Here is a 27,044-nt window from a genome sequence, read left to right as displayed (position 1 = left end):
AAACCCCTCATTTTTGCCTAAAGTCTGTTCTGAATCCAATATCAATCAGGTCATTGAGCTGCTAGTCTTTTTTCCCAACCACTCTAACAAATTGGAATACATGCTGCACACACTTGATGTACACAGACAGCTCATATTTTATCTTGACATAACTAAGGATATTAGAAAATCAGATCAACTTTTTGTATCCTTTTCAGAAGCCAGAAAAGGTAATCCAGTGGCTAAAACAACTTTATTTAAATGGTTATCAGATTGTATATCCTTTGTTTATGCGAATGCTAGCATGCCATTGACACACAAACCTAAGGCTCATTCTACCAGATTGGTTTCTATGTCTTCTGCCTTTAAAGCTAAATTGCCCCTTGACAATATTTGTGCTGCAGCCACGTGGTCTAAGCCTCATACCTTTATCACACATTACAAAGTAGATAAGGCTTCCAGGGACAGGTCTTCCTTTGGTCCCACGGTACTGAAAAACATACTTCCATGAGCCACCCAAGATTGAGGGTGCTAGGGACACTACCCATCAGTGAGAATAAATGACAAGATTTAACAACATCACATAAAGAAGTTATGTACTTACCATAACGTTCCATGTGAGTTGTTTATCTCACCTTTATTCTCACATCCTTCCCTCCTTCCCCCTCCTGGCTGACAGTAGACTTAGAGGCTAGTACTATCCTGACTCCTCAGTACTTTTTTCCTTTGGAAAGTGTTTCCCTTTTAGATTAGGGTAAAGGTATATGATATATATATATAGATATATATATATATATATATATATATATACATATATATATATATATATATATATATATATATATATATATATATATATATATATATATATATATATATGTGTGTGTGTGTATATATATATATATATATATATATATGCAGCAAACAAGATCTGAGGTAATTCCAGCAGTGCCTTGTGGGATAAGGGGCTTGGTCTCGAGCTACTGGCAAACCTTGAGCTTTGCTATCGGCTCCGAACCCATCAGTGAGAATAAAGGCGAGATAAACAACTCACATGGAATGTTATGGTAAGTACATAACTTCTTTTTATCCCTAATGAGAATAACTGGGATCACACCATAGATAATTTCAGGGCATACCTATGTGGGCGAAAGCATTTAAGACATGCCTCTGTCCGTTAGTAGTACAGGGACAGTCCTGGGGTTAATTTTGTATTTTCCATCCATAGATCCAAGTTGAACTTGAATATGGTCAGGGATGAACTTTTTTTTTGTGGATAGGGATTCTGTTCCAAAGCAGAGGTGTCCTCTGCGAAATATACCTGTCCCTCCAAACCATTCTGTTGATGTTGCAGAAAAGGTTTACATCCCTAGACCAAGTATTTCTTAGGCCATTTGACTTGCTGATGTGCAATAAGTCCATCAGTATTGGGCCGGAGGAAGCCTTGTATGCCAGACACAGGTCACCTCTTAGCAGTCTGTAGTATATGGAGTATACTGACAGGGCTTTGAGTCAATCGAATTAAGACATGTTTAAACCTTGTGTTCTTGTAATATGGTATCTCTGTGGGTGTTACAGTTGCTGCGTGTGCCTGGACAGATCAAGCCCAAAGGGGGCATTGTTTTCAATGATTAGCCTAATGAGAGCTGAGAAAGGCAGACCATGACATCCACAGACATAGCTACAATCCCTTTGTTTATAAACTGTACAATATAGAAGGACTTTCTTACAACAATGGACACATGTTGATCAAAAGTTAGGTCACTGTCCAAATAAGTTCCCAAATCCCAAACAACTGGGTCAATCCAATGTAAGCCTTTCCGAATTCTAGTCATAATCAAAAGGTTAGTGGCTTGGATAACAGTCCTCTTGAAAAATTTTGTTAGTGCAGGGATTAATTTAGACTTTATAGAAGGCAGTAGCAGCACCAGTGGTCTATACAGTAATGATAAATGAAGTGCCATGCAATAGTGTATAGTGCTTAAGCAATATACAGATAAAGCACTCTTAAGAACGATATGTAGTTAGTCATTATATATGTTTCAGTTTATTTATTTACATATTTTTTTTAATTTGTTGACCAGTGTAGACTGATTCCTCTGGACCATTTTCGTTTTCAGCCCAGTAGTACAAAAACAGCAATTAATAAGAATGCATAGCAAGAATAAGAAAATAAGCAAGAAAAAAGCAAAGCAAACATACAAGAGTAATAGAGGAAAAATATTAAATTTTTTTCTACATACAATATTTGTGTATGTACTTTAAATCGATCTCCCAGTTGTAAAGCATTTCTTGTTAGAGGAAGAAATTGTTGAAGGGGTTAATTGACAGGGGGCAGGAAGATTTCAGTTTATTAAGTCCATATTTGTTAAGTGTCTTCTATTTATTTTGTTAAGTTGAGCTGGATTAGCTTGTTATAGTCAGGAAAGTCTTATCACTGTAGCAAATACATACAGCATTCTTTAGCCTTTACCTAAATGCAGGAAAGCTACTGTAGACTAGCCACACAACTAAGAAGACTTGTGCCACTTGCAGTTCTCTTACCAAGCACTGTGGCAGAATAAGGAGTGTCTGTGGAATGTAAGTTCTGCTTACTCAAGTTTCTGCTGCTATGCGTGCGTGTGTGTGCATGTGTGTGTGTTTGTTAATATGTATGGGAGATGCAGAAGGCTGTCCTTCAGAGGAAGTTGAATGTAGTGGCCCTAAGGCGCACATGCCATCTATCACAAGAGAAAAGAACCACAGCTGTTTGCTTAGAGCAGCACAGTATCATGTTTGAAGAGTTGCTGAAAGCATATAGTTGTAAATATTTGTAGATTGCAGTTTGTTGCAGTCTAGTAGATTCCCTGTTATAAATGAAAAATATGACAATTGATTTTTAACTGGTAACACATCTGTGCTGTTGTCTGTTTGACCTTTGGTTGGAAAAGCATTCATTCAGCTACAGTAATACGTTCTTGCTGATAGCATCAGAATACCATCAAAGCAAAGTTTCATTAATAAATGCACACCCAGTCATAACTTCAGGCACTTGGATGAAGATGTTGTCTGACTTGTACTTGTGCATGATTCCCTGTCAGTCATGAGTAGCACTAAGCCAGTCAGAAAGTTGCAAATAATATTCCTTTAGTTTCTTTGAGTGTTTTTTTTCTTTGTGGTGATATCTAATCACTGGATCATAATCACACACTGATTCATTCTCTCCGTCCAGTGAAAAGTGAACCAGACTCCTCTGTACCATCCCACCTGCCCCTTCAGCACATTGAAGTCCTAATATTTAGTCTTTCAGAAGAGCATGTTACTTATGTATCTCAAAATATATCACATTATTAAATGCACTTGCCTGTTTCTTTTTAGTGATTAGAATACCTGTTTCTTGTAGGGTTTGGCTGAAATGGTCATTTGAATGATTACCTACCTGGTTAACAAATGAGCAAGTAAGTTAATCTTATCCAACAGAATGCTTCATACCCTAGAGCAATAGCTAATTTGGTGCGCCTTACAGAATATACCAAGGTAATAATATTCTGTGATTTCTTTAATGGTGAATACAGTTCCATTATCCCTTTGTGCAACATTTTATGGGCGGTTGCCATAAAAATACTACATGACTTGTACCCCCCCCCCAAACTGAAACAGAAGGTAGAAATATCAAAATATGATACAAAGAATCTGTGATGGTTCCTATAGTTAGCCTGTCTCTAGACCATGACACAGAAAATCCATCAGCTTTTGCTAGATGCTATTCCTTAACATGACATATAGTAATAATGTTGCTTAATAATATTCCAGTTACTCTGGTATTTTCATCCTCACATATAAAGGGTATCCCAGCTCTCTGGACACTAAGAAATGACATACTCATCCAATTGGACAAAGGGAATCTAACTGGGAACATTTTCATTAACAAAAATGTGCCTTTGACATAGTTGACTTTTTCCATTGTACTTTCCCACCTCTTAGACACTGGCATTAGCCCTGTAGCCACTCAATGCCTTATATACTTCCTCTGAAATAAGTATTTCACAATAAATATTGTCTGTTTCATATCAAATACTGCACATGCACTGACTTTGGTGTCTGCAAGTCTCCATACTTCTCACTGTTGTTCTGCAGTTTTATAAACAAGTTACCACTCAGCCTGTCCAAACTACAACTTTTCATGTACTCTCTTATGACATGGTCATCTACAGATCTAATTAAAAGCATCACATTACCTAAGCCTATCTACAAGTAGTTATTCTTGAACAAAAGAGATGTTTTACTGTGGTAAAGCTTAATATTCATTCATAAATCACTGCTGCAGTAGCCTAAGCTATATTAGGTTGTATCCTGCCTAGGATATAATGATCAATCTGCCTTCCAAAGCCTTTGGCACCTTCCACCTCCACACAGGCTATTTGTTACATGAAGTCCAAGTGGAGAAAACTGGCAACCTGGGTGTGAAGCACTTCAGTACTTTACTGACACTGTTAGGGAGTGCTTCTCTTGCAGGAGGGCTTCTGAAGGTCAGCTGTTGACTGTCTTCCATTGCTGGGCAGATTAGTTTCCGTTGGGGAAAACCTTCCACAATATGTTTTTTTTTTTTTTTTTTTTTTTTTTTTGGGGGGGGGGGTGAAAAACATGCTGATTTTTATGAGAAACTTTATTTTTTGAAAGGAAATATGTGTTTAACAGACTGCTTGTAGGCTGGCAGGCTGACCTAATAGGCTGTTTACCTTCGGTTTTAAACTTTCAGTGTTTTTGTTTATTTTAAGCTCTTTTTGTGCGGAAAAAAAACTTATGCTTTTTTTTATGGAATTTACTGTTTTATTGGGGCCAGTGTGTTTTGTAGGTGTGATTGTGTATTTTGCTTTTGAACATTACTTTTGACAACTTGCCTGTTACCTGGCTTGGCACCTATGTCTATAATGGGCACAGGTTGTAAATGGTTCATCTCCCGGGCTCCTGCTTGTAAGTGTTTCATCTCCCAGGACCCTGCTTAAACTTATCAAGGGTACCAGAACTTGTCCGAGATTTGGGATGCGTGGTTAGGCTTACAAAGGCCATTGCGGTCGTTAGCCTAGTAAACAACTATGAAGCCATGAATAGATTAACTCTAGCTGCACTAATCTGGAATCAGGCTCCTTTTTCAACAAAACCATGGAACAGCATATCAGTTCCATGGTTCTGCTTTCTCTTGGACAAAAGTAAATATAACTTGCAAGGAGCCCTTGCCAACACATTGAGTTCAGCCTGTGCCTCAGCTACTGGTGGATAACTCTGCTGTGACTATTACTGTCTCTTTAGACCATTCACATTTTTCTAAGGATACCTCTGGTGTGTAGTCTCTTGAGCCACATCACCTGTTGTTGTTCAGGTGCTCTTGCTTTGCATGGGAGAGCCACTCTTGTATGTTTTGGAGGAGGGAGTGGGGAGTTTACCCTTGTATAGCTGGGCTAAGTGACTTGGTCCCTGGGGTGAAGTGCTAACTTTCAGTCAGTTCCTTCTAAGGTTGTCCCTAGAAAAAAAAAAAAGAAAACCATGCATGTATCTTCATTTGACTGCATTTCTGTATATAAGAACAAACGTATTTGTTTGGCTAAAGGTTTATTTCAGGAATTATGACCCTTGAAAGGTGATTGAGATTTTTGTGATAAACATAAGTCAGTTGTCTCATTTTCTGATGATTCCCTGTCTGATGATCAGGAAAGTGATTGAGAGAGGGCATTTTCTAATTTTTTTCTGCCAAGTACCTGATTCTGACTCCGAGAAAAGTGTTCCTGGAGAGTCTCCCATGAAAGAATTTTCATTTTCTGAAACTGTTTCCAGGATGAATAAGACATTTTACTGGGAACAACATACTGATGTTCCAGCTTCTTTGAAGAAATGCTGTGATTTATTGCAATTTGACTTGATGTAGCCCGTTTCTGTTCCTGTTGTTTTACCAGCTTTGGAGGCTGCTTTTGATAGGTCAGTAGCTGGTGCAGAGGTTAAGGTTGAAAGTTGTAGTTCCAGTGGTACAGAGTTTGATTCTGTCAGCCTTTGGTTGCCTACCATGTGATCTTGAGCAAGCCACTTAACCAGACATTGCTCTTGGGTTGCCCATGAAAAGGGACTATGCGTCCAATGACCCTACCTGATTAGTAAATAGGATCATTATTATTATGTTTTTGATATTTCCTACAGTATGTCTGACAGTCAACCTGCAGTCCCTGAAAGTGCAGACACAGTTTATAAAGTTCCACTGTCTTGTATTTATTTATTTCATCCCAGATGTGACCCTGCAGCTGTTTCTGTGTCAGTTCTCTCTGCAACAAAAATATTTAGTTAATTCTAATCCATCCCCCTCTGGCAAGCATGGGAAAGGCTGATAAAAGTTTCAAGAAATGCTCAAAATGTGGCCACAAGATTCTTCCACAAATCTCCAACTCCCTTTGTGTCTACTGTTTGGGAGAGACACATTTAGATGATGACTGCAAAGTCTGTGCCTTCTTTGGCCACAAAGCCCTTCAAAGTAGAAGGGACAAGTTAATTTTGAAGGGTTGTCTTCCTGCTCAATTGAACAAGTCAGTGTCATTGCCTTTTCCATCTTCCTGCATCTCCAGGAGAGGGAGAAGAACCCGCCAAACAGAAAAAGTCAGCTTTGGACAGCAAGAGTCCTGAGACAGGGCTCGAGAAAGCCAGAAAATGGTCTCCCGACCCAGCAGTTCAGCACTGAAAATACCAATGCCTTTGGATCCAAAGTCCACACACAGCCTATTCTCCTTCACTGCTTTTTTTTCCAGACCTGGTTCATCCCCGACTTTATTCACCAGTACTCCAGCATTGGTACTTAGCTTCCTTGATAGCTTCTTCCTGAAGGTCTGCCCATTCTTCAAGGAGTCTTACTAAAGCTGACATCAAAAGAATGATATGGAGGTTTCTATTAACAAAAATACAGTTGGGAGTCCTTTAGTCTGTGTTTGCACAGGTCAAGGCAACAACACTGCCGATTACCCCTCAACCAGTGACTCAGTTGCATGTCCACTCTTCAGAACTGAAGCCCTTCAATCTAAACCTTCCCAGAACATCTATGTTGACACCCAATAATGTCTTCCACTTTGGTCCTGATTATCCACCAGTCTATCTTGACTGCAACCTTGTCAGATTGAGATGTGAGTCAGAGCTAAAGTGTTGGAGTCAGTACTCGAGGGGAAGGGTTGACTCCAAAACATTTGAATCCTTCTCTCCATCTTAGAGCATCATCTCTAGACAGTTCATCTCTGATGTTGGCATTGGAGTTGGGCAGATCAGTGCCCTCCCACACACATTTAGAGCAACTTCCACCACTCAGATTTCTGCATCTGCTTTCAAGGCCTTCCAATGGGTCCAGTCCAAGCCAAGAGAAAAGAGGTGCCTCCATCTTATTTGGATCCAGTCCAACCTATTACATATACTACTTTGGACTTCATTCCTTCTCATCAACAGGGATCGTCAGCAGCCAAAAGCCTTGGGGAAGTTCTCACACTGTGCTCCCAATCTGATTCATAGCTGTCACCATAGGTTCCCCAATGGCAGAGACGTAGAAAACAGACTTACAAAAAGAAGCACTTAAGATTCATTTCTGGAATCTGTCACAGAAGACATAGGTTTGGATGAAGGGGAGAGTTCTCCTAGATCCCCATGCAGAGATGTCTCCTTTGGTGAAATCCTAGAATTGATGAAACAGAAAGGGGGACAGTTCACCAGTGTACATTTCCCAGAAGAATATGGGTTCTTGGAGGCTTTTGGAGCTGGCTCTTCTACTGCCTGGGTAGTCCCCTTTTGTGATGTCTTCATTAATTTGGTTCTCAGGAACATCCTTCCTAATGCTATCCAGACAAATCAGTAGCAGAGAGCTCTGTCCCAACAGTTTAATCAGACAAAAATGGACAACGTTGTATATGAAAGTTATGTATTCATTATAAAGATAGATCTGAGTTGATCTATTTTTGTCTGGATCAAGATCCACCTACCAAGCTGTCACTTATGGTACCCTAAAGAATGGGTGGTACTATAGGAGAGTCTTAATATTGCAAACCTCAACAGATAGTTCGTTCTTTCCTTTTCATGGGAGCTCCACTTTTTTTTTTGTTTGTTTTGTATTGAACATGATCTTTAGTAGAGTCTCAATACTGGAGGTATATAACTTTATCTTAAGTAAACTTGATCTGAGGTAATTTGATGGTGGAAGGGGAGGATCAAAGCCCTGCATCAGAAGGTTTAAAGATGCAGAGACCATATCTGAATTGGATCTGAGTCCCAACATTTGAACCAGATGAAAACATAGCACGGATCAGTTGTTATAGTGAGTACATAACTTTCATTTTTTGATCAGCAACATAAACTGGTTAACAAAGTAAATCAAATAAGATAACTTGTAAAGCTGTTCTGGCATTTTTGCTTCATAGTATTTGGCATCAGATAACATTGCTTTCCTTTGAGTGGTTAAAGGTAAACTCCACCATCTCCTAAAGTTTAACTTGGTCCTTAGGTTTCTTTTCTCCTTATAGTATGATTCCAGTATTGTGTAGGTATCAGGAACCTGTTAGTACTTTTTAAAACTTTTATTTCCTTGCATTGGAATCAAAGGAAGGGAAAACCCACATACTGTTTTAAGCTTAACTTCTCACATACTTTGCAGAGGAATTTATCTCTGCATGCATGACATATCAAAGACATAGCTAAATCTGTAGTTTACCCTGTCAGGTACTGCTGTCAATCTTGGATGGACAATTAATCCTGCTAATGTCAGGAACACAGTAGCTGATATAAAAAAGACAAAAAGCTGTGTGAAATTTTTTCCACTGTTTTTATTGCAGAGAGGCAGAGAGGATGAGAACTTAACACCCTGCTTTCATAGCAAAATGAAGCAGTTATATCACGCAGGGGTTTAAATGCACTTGTCGCCTCTTCCGACAAATTTACATAAGCAGCAACACAGTATTGACATGCTAAGCTTTAAATGTTATTTATAATAGTTTATATGTTAAGATAATTTAAATGTAGTATCAATTATTTCTGTGACATTTAGAGAAAAGTCAAAAAAAATTTTTCTTGTAAAGTATCAGCACATTTACCGTTTTCAAGCCCCCCCCCTGCCCCCCCACACAGGACAGAACTGCAGAAAGAGAGACAAGTGGCAACCCTGTCAACTTGGTGCAATGATAATGTTCATAAAAAGGTCTTTTATGCTTTTTTGTGACATCCTGCCAGAGGAGGGGTGCATACCCAGTACACACAGATCCATGGTAAGAGATTCTCACTGACATTGAGTCAGTTCTTACATTGTTAGAGTGCATGAATATTTTGTAGTCCACAAAAGAAATGTGACCATTGATGGCAGCCATAATATACAGCTGAATTTACTTTAACGTACATTTATAGGTTCATAGGTGTGTACTAGGCTAATGACCCTGGGGCCTTTACAAGCCTAGCCCATAGGATTACCCTGGCATCATGCCACCCGACCTTAGTTCCCAGTGCCTCTGTTGAGTAGTACCACTGGAGTAATCCCCATGGTGAATTTTCTATTTCCCATCCACTCATCAAGATTTCTCTTGAAGAGGGCTAGTGAGGTGCTCTGACATGTATGGGAAGTCTATTCCATAGCATGGGCAGTCTCTGGGTTATGAACCTGACCTTCCAGCTAGTTCTGTTGATTCTGGTAATGAGGTTGAGGTCTCTGGAGTGTATGGTGCGGAGGGATTGGGATTTCTTTGAATGTAGCATTTCTAACAGAGCTGGGTCAGACATGGCTTTGTAAGTCAAGCAGAGATCACCTCTAAGTAGGCGATATGAGACAGAGAATAGTTGGAGTTTTGTGAGTCTGTCCATATAGGACAAGTGTTTAAGGCCTAGGATCCTCTTTGTGAGGTACTTTTGCGGCCTCTCCAGTTGTTACAGGTGTCTAGTAAGGTACATGCCAAATGGGGCATTGTACTCGATGACTGACCTAATGAGAGAAAAGTAAAGGGAGACAATGACCTCTTTCTTCCTGGATGCAAAACCCTTAGTAATGAGATGTGCCACACAGAAGGACTTTCTGACCACAGTGGCAATGTGGTGGTCAAAAGAGAGGCTGCTGTCAACCTGTGTTCTCAGTTCTCTTATAACACCTTCTGTGTTCAGTGGACTACCATCGATGTGGTAATTCATGGGAACCGGGTTTTTCCCAAAGGGGATGATGACACATTTTTTGGCATTGAGCTTAAGGCCATGGTTCTGACACCAGTCGTTGGTCTCGGTGAGACCTTTTTCTGTAGGATGTCAACATCACTTGGGGAGTTAATAATAGCTCCCAACTTGCAATTGTCTGTGAACTTTGTCAGCTAGAGTCCCTTCATGTTGGCCTGCTTTTGCATTAAAAATATTAAGAAAAGGAAATCAGAAGTACTTAACTATGTTTAACACACACGCACACACACACACACACACACACACACACACACACACACACACACACACACACACACACACACACACACACACAGAGTCAGACATTTGTATTTAAACACAGTACTGCATCTCAGATGTAGTATTCTACATATACATACATTTTTATACACTCACCCACACACACACACACACACACATACATGTGTGTGTATGTGTGATTGTGTGTAGACACACATATACAGTTGCAGAAAATTTCCATTTTGATTTGCTTTTCTTTAAAGGACCTGAAGTACACACAGGCATATAATCAAGTTCTCCATTACACACACACATATACACATATGTTGCTGTACACATGTACTTTATATTTATTTATATATATATATATATATATATATATATATATATATATATATATATATATATATGTACACACACAGACACACACACACACACACATATATATATATATATATATATATATATATATATATATATATGTGTACATACAAACACATGCACACATACATGATATATATAAACACACACACAGGTGTATGCAATTTGTTTATAATATAACAGAGTTAAGCAATATTAATCTATACATTCTAGTAAATGTTGCTTAATGTTTTACTTATTCACTGTCACACATTGGCTATGCTGTTGCACATACAACCTTTGTCAATGTCTTTATGTCAGTGTTTTTTCTTTGTATTGCTACGTGCATTTATTACTTGCTATTATCCTTGCTAATGTACCCAAGTCGTGGCTGAAAAAGGTCCTGGGACCAGTTCACTTTCCTCATTACCAAACTGTAAATAAATTTGAAATAGAAAAGAAAGGGTGAGTGAACATGACAAAAATAATTAAGGAGCTAATAAAGGACATTTTAATTCTGCATCATTCATGAGAGTGAGAGAAAAAAAATTCCCACTGAAGGCATTGGGAAGTAACAGACAGACTTAGTTTGGAGTCCTACTACTTGTCACCTGTAAATGTACAGCAAGGATCATTGACTGCAGTGAGAGTTTTTACACCTCAGCATGCAAGTATGGGTGAAGGTCTGTCAATTCTTTTAAAACTACAAAAGTCATCCTTCACAACAGCCTGCTGTTTAATGACTTTCTTTTGCTAGGAGTAGCTAACAGCTACTTATAGCATAGAACACACTTTGACAGACACATGAATGAGGCTCAGTCAGGGAAACATAGAAGTAGCTGTGTTACAGAAGGTTTGTTTAGATGACAGTGCTTCACAGTTCTGCCATTCTATCTTAATGCCATAGGAAAAACAACACCACTTCCTTATGTCTAGCACGACTTGAAATGTATTCTGGGAAAAAGGAATGAAAGCAAGAAAACAAGATCATGTTACCAAGGTAGGCCCATCACCCACCATTTTGAGGGGAAACACATTAAAATTGTAAAAGAAGCACTTGGAGTGATTTTTGAGGCATTTATATAACTCAGAATACAAAGATACAATGAAAAAATTTTTTTTGAGTTTTAACGTGGAGTTTTCCTTTAATTACTAGCTGGTGAAGGGGAAAAACTATCCCAAAAGGCCCTGACATTCCTTTTTTGTGCGAATTGTTAGCTTTCTGATTCCCAATAATGGCATTTGAAAGTCTGTCTACTGTGTGGAAAAATGTCTTAATTGAATTGGTGAGACGATGTTTCAGCATTTATATCCATTTTCTGTACTAGGTACCGCACTGCCCTCTCCTTTCCACATACCACCCTGTCAAATAAATTGTTAAAATCAGACTGTAAAAATCATTAGGCTTTTCAAAATGACAGTCAATAACACAGGAAGCTCAAGTTCAAAACGTTTTACTAGTGTACACCAGGAGGCAAAAAACTATACAGTACAAGTATCGAGTTTTGACTGACTCTATACAGGAAGTAACTTTGTTTATATAGTATTTACAATCAGCTTTTACCCACCTTACTGACGTGGTCAGTCACAGGGCATTTACATCACTATAGTCCACAATATTCTATTCATAAGAAGGTGCTGAGGTAATGCTTTTTAAAAGTTTTCCCATGAGAATAACACAGCCTTGCAAGGCACCTGGTCAATTACATTGTCTTTCTGTAAATGTTGCTCTTTCAAGGTTCCAGGCCTGTTCGAATACAATAGTCAGTTCATTTCTTAATACGTTCCTTTGTCTCTCTGGTAAGCAGCTGTACTCTATCTTCGATAGCACTCACAAGGCCATCCTCCTCAGTGGAAGGAAGAAAGATATACATGTACATACATTTATTTTTCTCTAACCCAGCAGATAATTAATGCTGAAAGACATAAGCCTGCTGAACTGGTTACTGCCAGGGTCAGAGTTCAATCACACTGCAGCTAAGCTTCAGGCAGTTACATGCAAGATCATTTCTACTGCCATATTGTAAAATAGAATAAAATGCATTATATACTATTTGCTTCTAAACTAGCACTTCATATATGTTTAGATATATATTTTTCTAACATTCTCCCTCCTTTTAATGCTTTCATTCTATCCAGAAACATAAACAACATTATTTCATTCCCTAGCCTCTTCCTCTCTGGAACTTTTAACTAGGCAAGTCATTTGTTTTATATTTCAGAAAGAATTTCATTTGGTATTAACAGATTCAACTCCAGGTCTTGATACATAGTCTCGGTTACAGATATGTCAACAAAGTCCCTCACTAATCTTTTCATACAAGGTATCCCGCAACAGACACATGCTCCCAATATGAGCAAAACAACACAAATGGCAATCAAGATATTCATTAGGATTGAACCCCACCCACCAAATAGATTCTGGAAAAAGTTCATCAGTGGGTTTGGGCCTGGTTCCGCCATGGCTGATACCTGCTGTATTACCTCTAGGTGGTCGTTGATCTCGTGCTTATTATCTGGTATGTACGCACAGCATTCTTCTTTGATAAGCGCGCACGTACCACCTCTCGCCGCCAGGGTGAAGTCAAGAGCCATTCGATTTTGTAGCACAACAGTTCTCATTGCATTCAGTTCATCAGTCACAAGTTCGAGGGCGGAAAAAGTCGCATTGCTCATTACTTCGAGAAGTTTTGACAACTTCCTCAGTTCCCAGATTGATTTGACTGCTCCATAGGCTGGGAATATTCCAGCCCAGGATATAACACTGTCACTCAAGTCCATATGAGTCAATTTTTCTTTATCTCTTACGGATGAATGATCTTTCCATCCAGCTTCGATTTTACCCACTGGATTAGTAGGTTTCTCGACTGAGTTCCGAGTTCTTCGAGCTATATCTCTTACATTTCGTATCTTACCCAGAGGCAATTCTGCAGTATGTCTTATGGCTGGAACCAGATAACCCAAAAAACAACTGCCGGACCAATTCTCAGGTAACCATTTATATGCTTTTTTCCCACAAACAAAATAACAATTTTCTACTTTAGTACTGATGCGGGTTAACTCTGAATGAAACATTTTCCTGTCTATAACAGACAACTGTTTATACAATTCAGGATTTTTCTGCACATCTTTCAACGTTGTTCTCATTAAGCTTAAATATGAATCATAATTCCTGCTACAACTAGTACTCTGATCTTTGGCTTTTATATAACATTTGTAAGACACAGTTATGTTACAATTACTCCAACCAACTTGGAGTGTATCATTTTTATAAAAACAAACAATTCCTTTTTGTGTAACAGGTAAGTACAGTGCCACTTTGTCCTGTGATCTCACAGAACCTGTATCAAAAAGTAGATTTTCCCAAGTCTCATTTATCCCCAAGGGGACAGCAGACATCAAAAGTCCTCCATATGCTGTAGGTATGGCAGTACAAACCCAGCAATTTGAAATGTTCATAGTCTCTACATACACACACTTCATGGCTAGGTATGTGTTAAAGTTTGGATGCCAATCTGTGGCCAGTTCATCACGTTTCATTATTTTTATCTGTGTAGTTATATGCAGAAAAAATCCCAGCAAAAGAAAAGTCACCACGAACATGGTTAATAGGTGTATGATTAGTAGGACAGTAAACCAATGTCTTTGGGGTTGCTTTGTATTTTTATACACTCTGCCCCTGGTCATTCTGTCTCTGTGGTATATCAGCTACAAAATGTTTATCAAGCTGAAAATTCTTTACCGGTTTGCAATGTGTCAGGTGAACCCAGGACGACCTCTCCGCAACCTTTACTGCAGTAGGCGTTGCCAACAGTACCTGGTACGGACCTTCCCACTTTGGACTCGTCCAGTTCTTTTTCTTGATAACTTTCAACCACACCCAGGATCCTGGAGTTAGCACTGCGTCCGGCTTCGTTTGTTCTTTATCTGAAAAAGAGTTTAACTGCAAAACAGTCTTATTGGTTAACAATCTTTTCATATAACTGGCTAATGAGCCATCGACCTCCAGCTCTGCAGGCATGAGGGCTTTCCACTGTGGCACATAATATGCCCTTCCAAATACTGCTTCAAAGGGGGTCAAACCCTTTACATTTGGAACTGTTCTCATGCTCAGCAATGCTAAAGGTAGACAGCAAATCCAATTCTTCTGAGTCTCACTCATCAACTTCCTTAACTTATTTTTCAAAATCCCATTGTACCTCTCCACCAGTCCTGCTGACTGTGGGTGGTAAGTTTAATGATTCTTCAAGGAAATCCCAAAGAATCTCCCAAGTTGCTGGATTGTCTGGTTGACAAAATGTGTTCCATTGTCACTATAGATTCTTTCCGGTATGCCAAATCTAGGAATTATTTCCTTTACTAGGGCCTTTGCCACCGTTGCTGCATCCGGATTCCTGGTTGGAAAAGCTTCTACCCATTTTGAAAACATATCTATGATCACTAAACAGTATTTCTTTCCTTCACATTTATTCAGCTCTATAAAGTCCATACAAATAGTATGGAACGGATATGGTGGTGTAGGGAAACTCCCTCGCTTCGGTTTGAATGCTCCCTGTGCATGATGTTTACTGCAAATATGACACGATGCACAAAATTTTTGTGTGTAGTTCATCCATATGTTTGGAATATTCTGTTAACTAACTGTACCATCCCCCCTGTTGAGACATGGCTCTGCCCATGGCTCAACAAAGCCGCATATCTAAATAAATTAGACGGTAATATTGGCTTTTTCTCTTTGGAGATGTACAGTCCGTCTTCAAGGATTGCTGCTCGTCTTACCCACTTCTGTTTTTCTGCTTTCGTAGTTAATGTTTGCATTGTTTTTAACATTTCTAAATCTAAAATCTCAGAGGGTTGTAATTCCTCATTCAAAAAGAAAGTTTCTGAGTCTGAGGCTGCTTGTTTTGCAGCTGCATCAGCTCGTGCATTACCTTTCGAAATCTTATCCTGTTGCTTTGTATGAGCTGCAGATTTGCAAATAGCTACTTTAGTAGGTAACTGAATGGAATCTAATAAATTCAAGATTAATTGCGCATGATTAATCGGTTTACCAGTGGATGTTATCATTCCCCTATTCTTCCACTGCTGCGCAAAAACATGCACTGTAGAGAAAGCATACTGACTATCAGTATATATGTTCACACATCTGTCTTTCGCTAGAGTGCAAGCACGTGTTAAAGCTATCAATTCTGCTGCTTGAGCAGACAACTTATGCTGCAGGGGTTGGGCTTCTACAATCTCAACATCAGTAACTACTGCATAACCTACTAGATTCTTTCCTGTAGGACCCTTTCTACATGATCCGTCCACATAAAATGTCACCTCTGCATCATCTAAGGGTATATCAGTAAGATCCTGTCTGGGTAAAGTTATTTGCTCCATTTCCTGTAGGCAACTGTGTGGTGTGCCATCCACAGGAGTCGGAAGTAACGTTGATGGATTTAATGTTGTACAACGTTCAATCACCATATGAGGTTGACTCAGGAGTATGGTCATACAAGAAAGATGTCTAGCAGGGGACAAGAATGCTATTTTCTCTTGCAGCAAAATTATCGCAACTGCATGAGGCACTCTCAAAGTGAGAGGGTGGAATAATACCATTGAGGCCGAAGCCTGTACTGCCATAGCAGCTGCAACAACTGCCTGTACACAATGTGGCAATGACTGTGCCACTGGATCCAACTGCGATGAGTAGTAAGCTATGGGGCGTTGCTTACTTCCATGCTGTTGCGTCAAGACTGACGTCATATATCCCTGCTTACAATCTACAGTCTGAAAAAATCTCTTATGATAATTCGGGAGTCCTAAAACTAATGATGAAGCTATCAATCGTTTTAGCCTGCAGAAAGCTGTTTCTGCTACTGGAGTCCAATGTAGTATATCTTGTGCTGCCATAGGTGTTTTAAATATTAAATCAGCCAATGGAGCTGATTCCAAAGCATAGTTTGGTATCCAGCTTCGACAAAAGTTAGTCGTCCCCAGGAAGGACATCATTTCCTTCTTGGTAGTTGGCTTGGGTGCTCGTAAAATTGCTGCCTTCCTATCTTCATCTAATGTTCTACCCTCCTTGGATACCACATATCCCAGGTACTTGACCTGTGTTCTCCAAAGTTGCAATTTATGCTTGTTTACTTTATGTCCCTGTTCTGCTAAAAATTTCAATAATGCTATTGTATCTTCCCTACATTGCTGCTGGGTAGGGGCCGCAAGCAGGATGTCATCCACATAAAGTAGAACTTGACTGCCCCCGGGTGGAGTAAACCCCGCCAGGTTGCTAGCCATCTCCTGTGCAAATATTGTTGGACTTTCACAGTATCCCTGCGGTAGCCGAGTATAGGTGTATCTGTTACCCTGAAATGTAAAAGCAAACCAATACTGACTATCTGGATGTATAGGTATTGAAAAGAAAGCATTGCTTATATCTACCACGGTAAAATACTTCTGTTGTGGCTTTAAATCATTCAATAAAGTGTGGGTCTGGCACCGTAGGTGCCCTAGGTATTATTGCATCATTTACAGCTTGTAAATCCTGTACCATCCGCCATTCCCCGTTTGCTTTTCTAACAGGAAATAGAGGGGTATTACATGGTGAATCTAAAGATTCTACCAGTATCCCTTTCTTGAGTAATGCCGCTATTATAGGCTTGATTCCCTGCTCTGCATCCTTCCTCAAAGGGTACTGTTTCTTTTGCGGTCTAAATGCTGACTTTGGTGTAATGGTTACTGGACCTGCTGTCCGAATAAGCCCTACATCTGATTTCCCTGTTGACCAAAGAGTGCTTGGTATATCACACAAGGCTTTTTCTTCTTCTTCTAACAAGAACACCAATCAGCTGTCCTCACTCTGCTGTAAGTGTACAGCTGGACGTGCTTGCGTTAGCCAATTTAATTTTTGCTTCTGTATTCCCTGTTCTGACCATTCTAAGTCGGTTTGCCTTTCCCATCTTGTCACTCTTTCACCCAGGTCCACCCATCTGACATTTTTATGTTTGGTTAAACTGACATGCAGTAGCCTGTTGGACTTATATAATCCCATGAATTCCTGAGGTAATGAACAACTCACCACACTATTACCCTCAGTATCCCAGTACAAGGTTCGTAACACTAGTCTATTGGCAGGATTTCTGAACAATTTTTGCTCATATTCCTTATCAGGCCCTGGTGTGCTACAATAGTACAGAGTACAATGTAACAAATGCTGCTGATCAATGTGAAGGGAGGGTACCTTACTGATGGCTACGTTCATCAGTTCCTCGGTTACTGCCCCTGGACCAGTCGTGACTAGGTCCTGGCTGTACCAATAATAGGTTTCACCCTCCGATCGCACCAAAAAAGTATCCATTTGCCTTTGTGCCTCCATACCCTTCATGGTAGGAACTACTGCTATGCCAAAGAGCTGCATAAGGTCTCTCCCCAGTAAATTTACTGGACATTTTGCAGAAAGTACTATTTTACTTCTCTGGGTCATACCTGAAACAGGGTCAGTTATTGCTATATCATGGGAAAGTGGTTCCCTGTATAGTTGCCCGTTTGCTGCTTTCACTAATATGTAGTCAGGTGATTCAGAGTGTTCCGGTAACTTTGAAGGGTGTATCAAAGTTCGTGATGCTCCTGAATCACACAAAAATCTCACTTCCCTCCCCTCCACCAGAAGTGTAACTTCCGGTTTTGTGTCCGCCAAATAGACCTCCAAGCTCAACAAGGCTAAATCTAAAACTTCGCTTTCTTCATTTTCTACATCTCTTTGCACTTCCTTTATTCCTTCTGCTGCATTTACATTTTCTCCCTGCCCATTAGTCTCTCTTGATGACTGTTGAACGCTGTGACTGTCATATAGTCAATCCTCATCACTTCTATCCTTCCCTTCCGTAGACGTTTTTTTATTCAACCTGCAATCCCTTGCTAAATGTCCCCTCTTCCCGCACTTAAAGCACTCACCTTTTTTCTTTCTTTCCTCAAAAACCTCTGAGTCTCTGTCAGAGCGTTTATTGCCCTGAGTGTTTCTCTTACCCTTTTTACCCGACTGTACTACAAAGACTTCTGCTCCGTCTTCAGCTGTGAAGACCTGCGTCTTCTTTTTCTTCTTACTGTTAAAATGTCTTTCAGCATGCCTAGCATACTCCAGTAAGGCTTGTAGCCTACTGCTCGATGATCTATCATATGCTTTGTAATAAAGCTACTGATAGGGGCAATGCAACCTTTCAAAAATGCATTTTTCAATTGTTGTTCATATGAACTATCATTTTTCTGATTTTCAGGAATAGGCATACCACTATGGTTATTGAAACATTCTAATAATCTACCATAGTATCCATCTACAGTTTCATTATCTTGTTGTATGCACTGATTAATACAGGTCCAATCTGCTCTAGGTTTCCATTTTTCAGTGATTCGGTCCGTAAGACCCTTCAACCTAGTGTCTAATTCTGCGTCACTATGTAGGAGTGGTTTAAGTTGCGCGTCACGAGCACTCCAGACGCATACAAACCATGTGCCAGTCTGGACCTATAATTTGTCTAATCACCTTCTCTACTTCTTCCCCATTTAAGTGGTAACTCAATCGCATACCTTGTAAATCTTGTATAAACTTTTCATGATTAATTTTGGATGGGGAATTCCCTCTGTAGCTTTCCGGATATCTTCCGCCGCGCACGGTCTATACACTAAGAGAGTTGGGTCCTGGCCTTCCTGTCCTGCCTGAGGGTTCGGTACTTCAATTAATGGACAGATTTCCTCACTCTCTTCTAGTGAATCTCTTCTTAGTTGAGTGTCCCTAAGTGTTTTACGTGTTCGGGATCTAGTTTCAATAGGTTCTCTTACAAATGGTTGTTTTAATAGCGCTGTTGCCACAGGATAACGTGGGGGGGGACCAGCCTGCCCTCCCGCTTCATATCCTTGATAAGGTATCGGAGGGGGTGGAGGGGGAGGGGCCGTCGCTACTACTGTATTATTATCTTCTTTGTCTAAGAATAATGCTTTCGCATTTTTAGTCTTCTGTTCCCTTCGGTTCACTTCCTCAATCCACCTATGTGCTTGAGGAATACCCAACTTTCGCTGTTTTTTCGCCTGACCTTCTGCGTCAGATTTTAACTGTTTCAAAAGTTTCACTAACGAAATTTTGTCTAATTTACCATCAAATTCATATTTATTAACCCATTTTGCAAAATATCTCACATTATCTGCTCTCTGCAATTGCATATACTTCGCATCATCCGTCAAGGGCGGATCTCGCGATCTCTTAGTGCACTGATTTCCCATGTCTTAAAAAAGACTGTTACGTAACCCTTCTCTCGTACCACGTGATACCTTCTTCCCTGTATCCAGAGTAGTGTCTAGAATGACTGTTTACTCTGCTCTGTTTTCCCCTGATCTATGACCAAATATACAGTACTTCAATTCGTTCTCGACCTGCTATCACAAATCTTAACAACAATACACTGTAACCTGGTCCCTGATCTAAAACAAAGACAAAGAGGGAAACTCTCCTTACCTGAGACTCCCGTTTATGACTGCACGTTTTCTTCTTGGGATCCAGTTTTCCACTTTTCAGCCACAGATCAGAAAGTGGACAGCCTCTTTACACACAACAATTCAGTCGGAGGTCTTTTCACTCAAGAAGAACCATTTTGGCAACTTCTCCTGCGCAGATTTATTACTACCCATACACTCTGACCTGTAGCTTACCAAGGGAATTCCGACTCGAAGGACCAAAATGTCAAATAAATTGTTAAAATCAGACTGTAAAAATCATTAGGCTTTTCAAAATGACAGTCAATAACACAGGAAGCTCAAGTTCAAAACGTTTTACTAGTGTACACCAGGAGGCAAAAAACTATACAGTACAAGTATAGAGTTTTGACTGACTCTATACAGGAAGTAACTTTGTTTATATAGTATTTACAATCAGCTTTTGCCCACCTTACTGACGTGGTCAGTCACAGGGCATTTACATCACTATAGTCCACAATATTCTATTCATAAGAAGGTGCTGAGGTAATGCTTTTAAAAGTTTTCCCATGAGAATAACACAGCCTTGCAAGGCACCTGGTCAATTACAATGTCTTTCTGTAAATGTTGCTCTTTCAAGGTTCCAGGCCTGTTCGAATACAATAGTCAGTTCATTTCTTAATATGTTCCTTTGTCTCTCTGGTAAGCAGCTGTACTCTATCTTCGATAGAGCTCACAAGGCCATCCTCCTCAGTGGAAGGAAGAAAGATATACATGTACATACATTTATTTTTCTCTAACCCAGCAGATAATTAATGCTGAAAGACATAAGCCTGCTGAACTGGTTACTGCCAGGGTCAGAGTTCAATCACACTGCAGCTAAGCTTCAGGCAATTACATGCAAGATCATTTCTACTGCCATATTGTAAAATAGAATAAAATGCATTATATACTATTTGCTTCTAAACTAGCACTTCATATATGTTTAGATATATATTTTTCTAACACACCCTTAACATATACCTTCTTATCAAGCTTTCAGCTGATATTGTATCTGGTGTTGCAGATGCATGACTTGTGGTGTACCTCCACCTTTTTGGTGAGGAAGGCACAAGAATTGCCAACAGGCTGTAGAAAAACAAAGTTTCTTTCTTGTTCTTCTTGTTTCGGCCTCTCTGTCTTGATAAATGGATGTCCAGAGCCCAGGTTAGAGACAGATAAAGGCAATGTCTACTCACCTCATTCTTGTGCCCACTCTTTTGAAGAAGCCATGATACTCATTAAATACATTCTTGAATGAGCAGCTGTTACTTGCCACTCCCTTTAAAAGTGTCTCATACAGTCAATTCCCTGGTCTACATCCAGGCAATCAAAATGCAATAATATGCCCTGAGCATGTACACCTCTCTTCCCACCTCTTCCCTCAGGGTGGTCAGTGCTGTCTTCCCCTGCCAACACCTCAGTTGCCTAAACTGCTAGTTGTATCCTTGCCTTCTGGGCCATAGTTAGGGCTTTATCCCTTTGTACCATGGCACTGACTGCTGAAAGGAGTACAGTTGAAGACCTGGTCCTTAATAATAATTGCTTCAGCATTATCAGATTGATAGAATGAAATAAAACCATAGTGGAGATCTTCAGGGCACTCCCCAAAATATTAAAAAAGAAAATCACGAAAATTGTTGGGCAAGGTAAGAATATATGTACCACTATCAAAAGAGTTTAAGTAAAGCATGGAGGTGATGTGCCCATTATGAAACTGCTGCTGTATTGTTTTGTTATATCTACAATGAAATAGATGCACAAAAGTTGCAAATTTTCTTTACTAAAGAAACTGCATCTGTTTTATATGTGCAGTCACAAAACAACACCAACATTCATATGCAAACCATATTTGATATATAAAATCTCGTTAAAAGCATTGCAGGAATCAAGCTGCCACACCCATCTTCTTAAATGTACCAGTGGGTCTATATTAGTTTGCCAAAATGGCATTCTGTTTAACAACTAACCATCAACCGTAATCAGTGAAAATTGTCAGCAATTCACTGAATTTACTAAGCACAATGAACCAACGTACATTTAAATCGAGTCCCCCCCCCCCCCAACTGTATAAACCAACTCTGAGATTGGACTACAGTGGAGAAAATGGCAAAGTTCTGTACTTGTCCATTGTGCTTTGGGCAGCTATTTCATTGCCCTTAGTGAATTCAGCAAAATGCTGAAGCGAGTTTCGCTCATTACAGGTCGATGATTAGGTGTTCGCCGGAATGCCATTTTAGCAACCTAATATAAACCCATACCAGCTCCAAGATTGTTGTGTCTTGGGAAAAGAAGAAATCCTCTCAGTCTCAATTTAACTGCACATTTGTGATCATACATAAGACTGCAAATCAATATTTGTGTGTTGCATGTAAGTCTGGTACCCAGAGGAATGCCATCATTAGGTGAGGGTGCACTGGGAACAGTCTTCCAACTCTGACATTAAATATCAAGATGGTTCTTACCTTTTAGAAAAGCTATCTCAAACAACTGTTTCTCCATCATAGGGAATAGATTTTTAGCTTCCCTGTGTTGTCTAGCCTTTTTGACATATAGCTACTTGCATCTTGCTGTTATTGCAATCATATTGCCTTGTTGTTAGCCTGAGGTGTTTGGCATTTCTGCTTTATGATGATCCTTCTGTCCCTCTCAGTATTCTTTCTCATGACTTATTCTTTCTTATTTTGCTAATGTAAATTGCTGGTGAGTGTTAGAAATAGTAAATAAAACATTTTGCAAAAATGTATAGGCTAATACACCACAATAGGAAATACAACCAGTACTGTACAGTAAATGTTTTATGTGTGTGTATACATCATGTATATATTAAGGTGTAGTATGTGATCTCTTTGAATTACAATAATGAAGAAGTTTAGAGTAGCTCTAATAACTGGTAAATTGCATTGAGACAGCTCATTATATGGACTTGCAAAGTAAAAGGGGGTGGGAGGTTGGCATATGGTTAAGTTGTTTACATTATATAGACAAGGTGCAGAGTTCGATTCTCACATGGGGTCATTGCCTAGGCTTAAAATGGCCCACAAGAGCAGTTAGCCTAGCAGTAATCTACGACCCTATGAACCTATAAATATCTAGTTAATGTATATTATCTGGTTGTAAAGGACAGGATGCATATTAATTCTGACACTGAAAAGCTATTAGAGTACTTTTTATCTAGTACACTACATAACGAATGTGGTTGTTAATAAACAGCATCATACCTTCATTTTTATCTTGTTTTCATTTACAGTACTTTGTGTTTCAAAATGCATGTTCTGTCTTTTACCAAGTTCTCTAGAATGTCTGTTTTAGTGAGAGGAAATCTGTTCTCAAAACTAAGTCATTATTTGGGAACCTGCAGCTGAGAATACATGACAAGGATGATCATACCCAAAGATTACCGTGAGATTTTACTGTGCCACATAATTGACAATGTACATGCCTGAGATGGCCATGCGGTAAAACCATTTTAGTTCTTTAGTTATTTTTATGTATGTATGTATTTATTTCATAACCCAACAAGACTTTTTCAAGTGACCCTTTTCAGCCACTTCACAGTCAGAGCCTGAAGAGGAAGAAATCAAGGAAAATGTTTAAAGGAAATGACATGAAAAATAATTTGCTGAATGCATTTAAAAAGAAATATAATTTAAAATGAAAGTAAGAAAATAAAGGAAGATGACCAAGAACTAGACATAATTTAGAGATGCATAACAATTAAGGGTATTTACGTATTATCGCAACCAGATTTTAGCGATAATACCACTTGCTTCCTGATATCGACATCTGACCGTTAGTGGTTTATAACTGTCATATAGTGTGTTTCCTTTAACAATACAGTTTTTTTCTGAGAGTGTTTTCAATAAAATGTAAAAAAAACATGCTGTTATTCCTTTATGCACTTTACTGCCAGCAGCATGTCGCTTATTGAAAGTCCGCCCGCTGAACATTCCTTTTTTTTTTTGTGGCAGCAAATGCTGATGAATAACGGTCATAATTGCATTTGGGTTTCAGGTATGACAGCTTTCCTGAGACTCATACAACACAGTATTTTGCTTAGTTTAAGATAAATTTCAAGGATTAAAACACATGGAGGGACACCTCCTCACCATTGGAGTCCTGTTGAATCGAAAACATGTATTGTGGCACACACTTTGACAAGGAAGAGAGAAAAAAAGGAGTGTTTTTGAGAGAAGGTGGTTTTAAGAAGGGTTATGAAGAACAGCGTGAAAAGTTACTGTTGCTGTGGCTGCAAGCACCGTTAATGCACAAATGAGATAGCCTCCCACATGCTGGTAGTAAAGTGCACACAGCCACAGCGACACACTGACTTTCTCCATTGTTCTTGACAACCTGTCTTAAAACAACCTTCAGTGTGAAAGAAAAGACATTTGTACACCAAAAACAGTCAGACTTCGATATCAGGAAGCAAGTGGTATTATCGCTAAAATCTGGTTGCGATAATACGTAAGTACCCAATTAAGATACACTGAACACATTATGTTCAGTATCTTCTTCAGTAGCCATAAAAGTACAGTAGAACTATGCACATATGTGTAAAAGTAAATTCAGTCAATAAAAGCATATGTAGGTTAAAAAAGCCTCCGCAGTTATCATTCAGTGTTGCATATCTGTGTAGTTTGTTTAAAAAAATATTTTTTTATATTTTTTCACATAGTATAGTATTCCATATCGGTGGCCCAGGATTTATGAAAGGTATTTCCCTGTCTGCAGGCAGTCTCCTGGGTAACTGTTTCTATTCAAGAATGCATATTCCTGTAAGAACATTAAGTAAAAAAAAAAGCAAAGAAGTCATTGTCTGCATATTGCATTGGTAATTGTCTGGTATGTGGAACCTGCTTCTACTGACATAGTGGGCTGGCGACTTGCCACAATAGACCATAGGCAGTAAATATGAGAATCTGTAGCTCAGGTAAGAGCAGCACAGAATGCACTCTGGGGCATTCTGCAAGCTGAAATCATTTTAAGCCAGGTAGCTTTTGTGATACTTGGCTGTGGTAAGGAAATTAACTTTCAAATTCCCTAACAGTGAACTACTTTTTCCATCTTATGATTTTTTTGTTGTTGTTGCGTGTACCACCTGTAAAAATAGCTGCCATATACAATAACTGTCATGTAAAATCATCCTGGTTTAGAAAGATCAGAGTCTGCATCATCACTAAAGGAGGTGTATTAAAAGTGTCTGAGATCTAAGGGCCCAGTAACATTAAAAATGTTGACTATGAAAGTTTGGTTTAATATGTTGGAATACTGGATTTTTATTGCATTAAGTAAAGTATGAACTTGAAAGTTGATTATTTTTTTAACCTTTCTTTACTGCCACCTAGGCATGCTAACATAATATATTCTGCTGTGTTTTAGATGTACCACAGAATTCGTCATTCTGAATGCATTTACCGAGTAACCCTAGAAAAGTTGTCTTACCACAGCATTAGTACAGCCGAGGAGTGGCAGAACCTTATGCGGTGTAATATACCAACAATACTGTGTAAAGAGCTAGAGTTGTAAGTATTATTTTAAAAGCATACTTTGCAGTGCTCTTTTTTTATATAGAATACCTTTATATTCTGAAACTGAAAATTCTTGCTGAAAAAAAGTTTTCCTGGGCTGTAGACCATTCTCTTTATAACATTCACTTGTACTTTTTCTCAATACGTTATTTAAATAACTTGCAGCACTCCAGTGTTCTGCAATACATTACCATACCTCATACTGTGTTGATTTTTTAATCTATTCAGAGTGTTGACATTAGATGGTAGTTACTCACTGTGATGAATCTGAGTCAGACAGCAAAGTTTTTCTTTCTTATATCTGAAGTGAAAATCCATATTATATAATGGGAAAGTTATACTACGTTCTGGTGGCAAAACTATATATGTCCCACCAACAAGTATAGTAAATGCTTTGTACAAGAAGTCAACATAGATAAGAAAACAGACGAAATATGCTGACATTTTTCATTTTAATTGGAGAAACCAAAGTCCATTATTCATTTCAGCAGGGACAATGACAGGGCTTGTTAATGGTTGTGGTCACACTGTAATAACTAGATTGTCATTTCTTTCGGCCAGACATATTTTATTTCTGATGGGCTTCTAACAGTGTTTTAGTGTAGTGCTTGAGCATTAGTTTGTTTTTATGGATGTTATGTGGCAGGGAAATATAAGTGTACTGCTTGTGTAAACAGTTTGATAAGGTACTACTGACAGAATTGTTCCAGTGATTCCAGCCGCAGCTGAAGTATCCTCCTCCATCAAAGCATGAATACTTACCGCACTTCTTCTGGTCTGTTGGCTATAGTTCCTAGAAAGCAAAATCTACTTATCGGAGAGACCTTGCCAACTATGTGGGCTCAGTCTTCACCTTAGCCAACAGTGGGTGACTCTGTAGTAGCCATTAGATATTCCACAGACTACTCGCTTATCTCTGATTTACACTGGCACTTTTGCAGTCCTTTCAGCCACTATGAATGGGGGGATCAGCCACATCCACTTTGACTGTGCCAGTGTGTATCATTAGCATGGGAGAGACATCTTTTCTGGAGCATAGAGATTTCGGGGCATGCTGCTGATAAATATATTTGAGGGAAGAGTGCTTGGAATGGGTATTCCTTTCCCAAGTTTGTCTTTGGAGATACCTGTACACAAAAAAAAAGTTAAAAATTGCTTTTCCAGGGGATTTTTTTTTTCGCAGGAGAGAAATTGTTACAGCCAATCCTGGAAGACTAAATACAGTACCTGTTATGCAGGTCATCTAAATATTCCTAAAGAAGACATGTCAGA

The 27,044-nt window shown here is 39.1% G+C and overlaps 1 protein-coding gene across 2 annotated transcripts in view; it reads left to right on the top strand.

The window, feature by feature from the left end:
* The window catches only part of PDE10A (phosphodiesterase 10A), a 4,065,478-nt gene that overhangs the window by 3,242,295 nt on the left and 796,139 nt on the right, over nt 1-27,044 (top strand). For both annotated transcript variants that reach the window (XM_044069581.1, XM_044069571.1), the window contains exon 14: nt 25,624-25,766. In XM_044069581.1, the coding sequence (XP_043925516.1) occupies nt 25,624-25,766 (143 nt within the window). The remainder of the gene's footprint in view (nt 1-25,623; nt 25,767-27,044) is intronic.

The sequence above is a fragment of the Protopterus annectens genome, chromosome 1.part0 (assembly GCF_019279795.1).
Source record: "Protopterus annectens isolate FY-2018-M chromosome 1.part0, PAN1.0, whole genome shotgun sequence".
NCBI classification, from domain to species: Eukaryota; Metazoa; Chordata; order Ceratodontiformes; family Protopteridae; genus Protopterus; species Protopterus annectens.
Note: the sequence above shows the minus strand (reverse complement) of the source record. Positions and strands in the feature narration are given on the sequence as shown.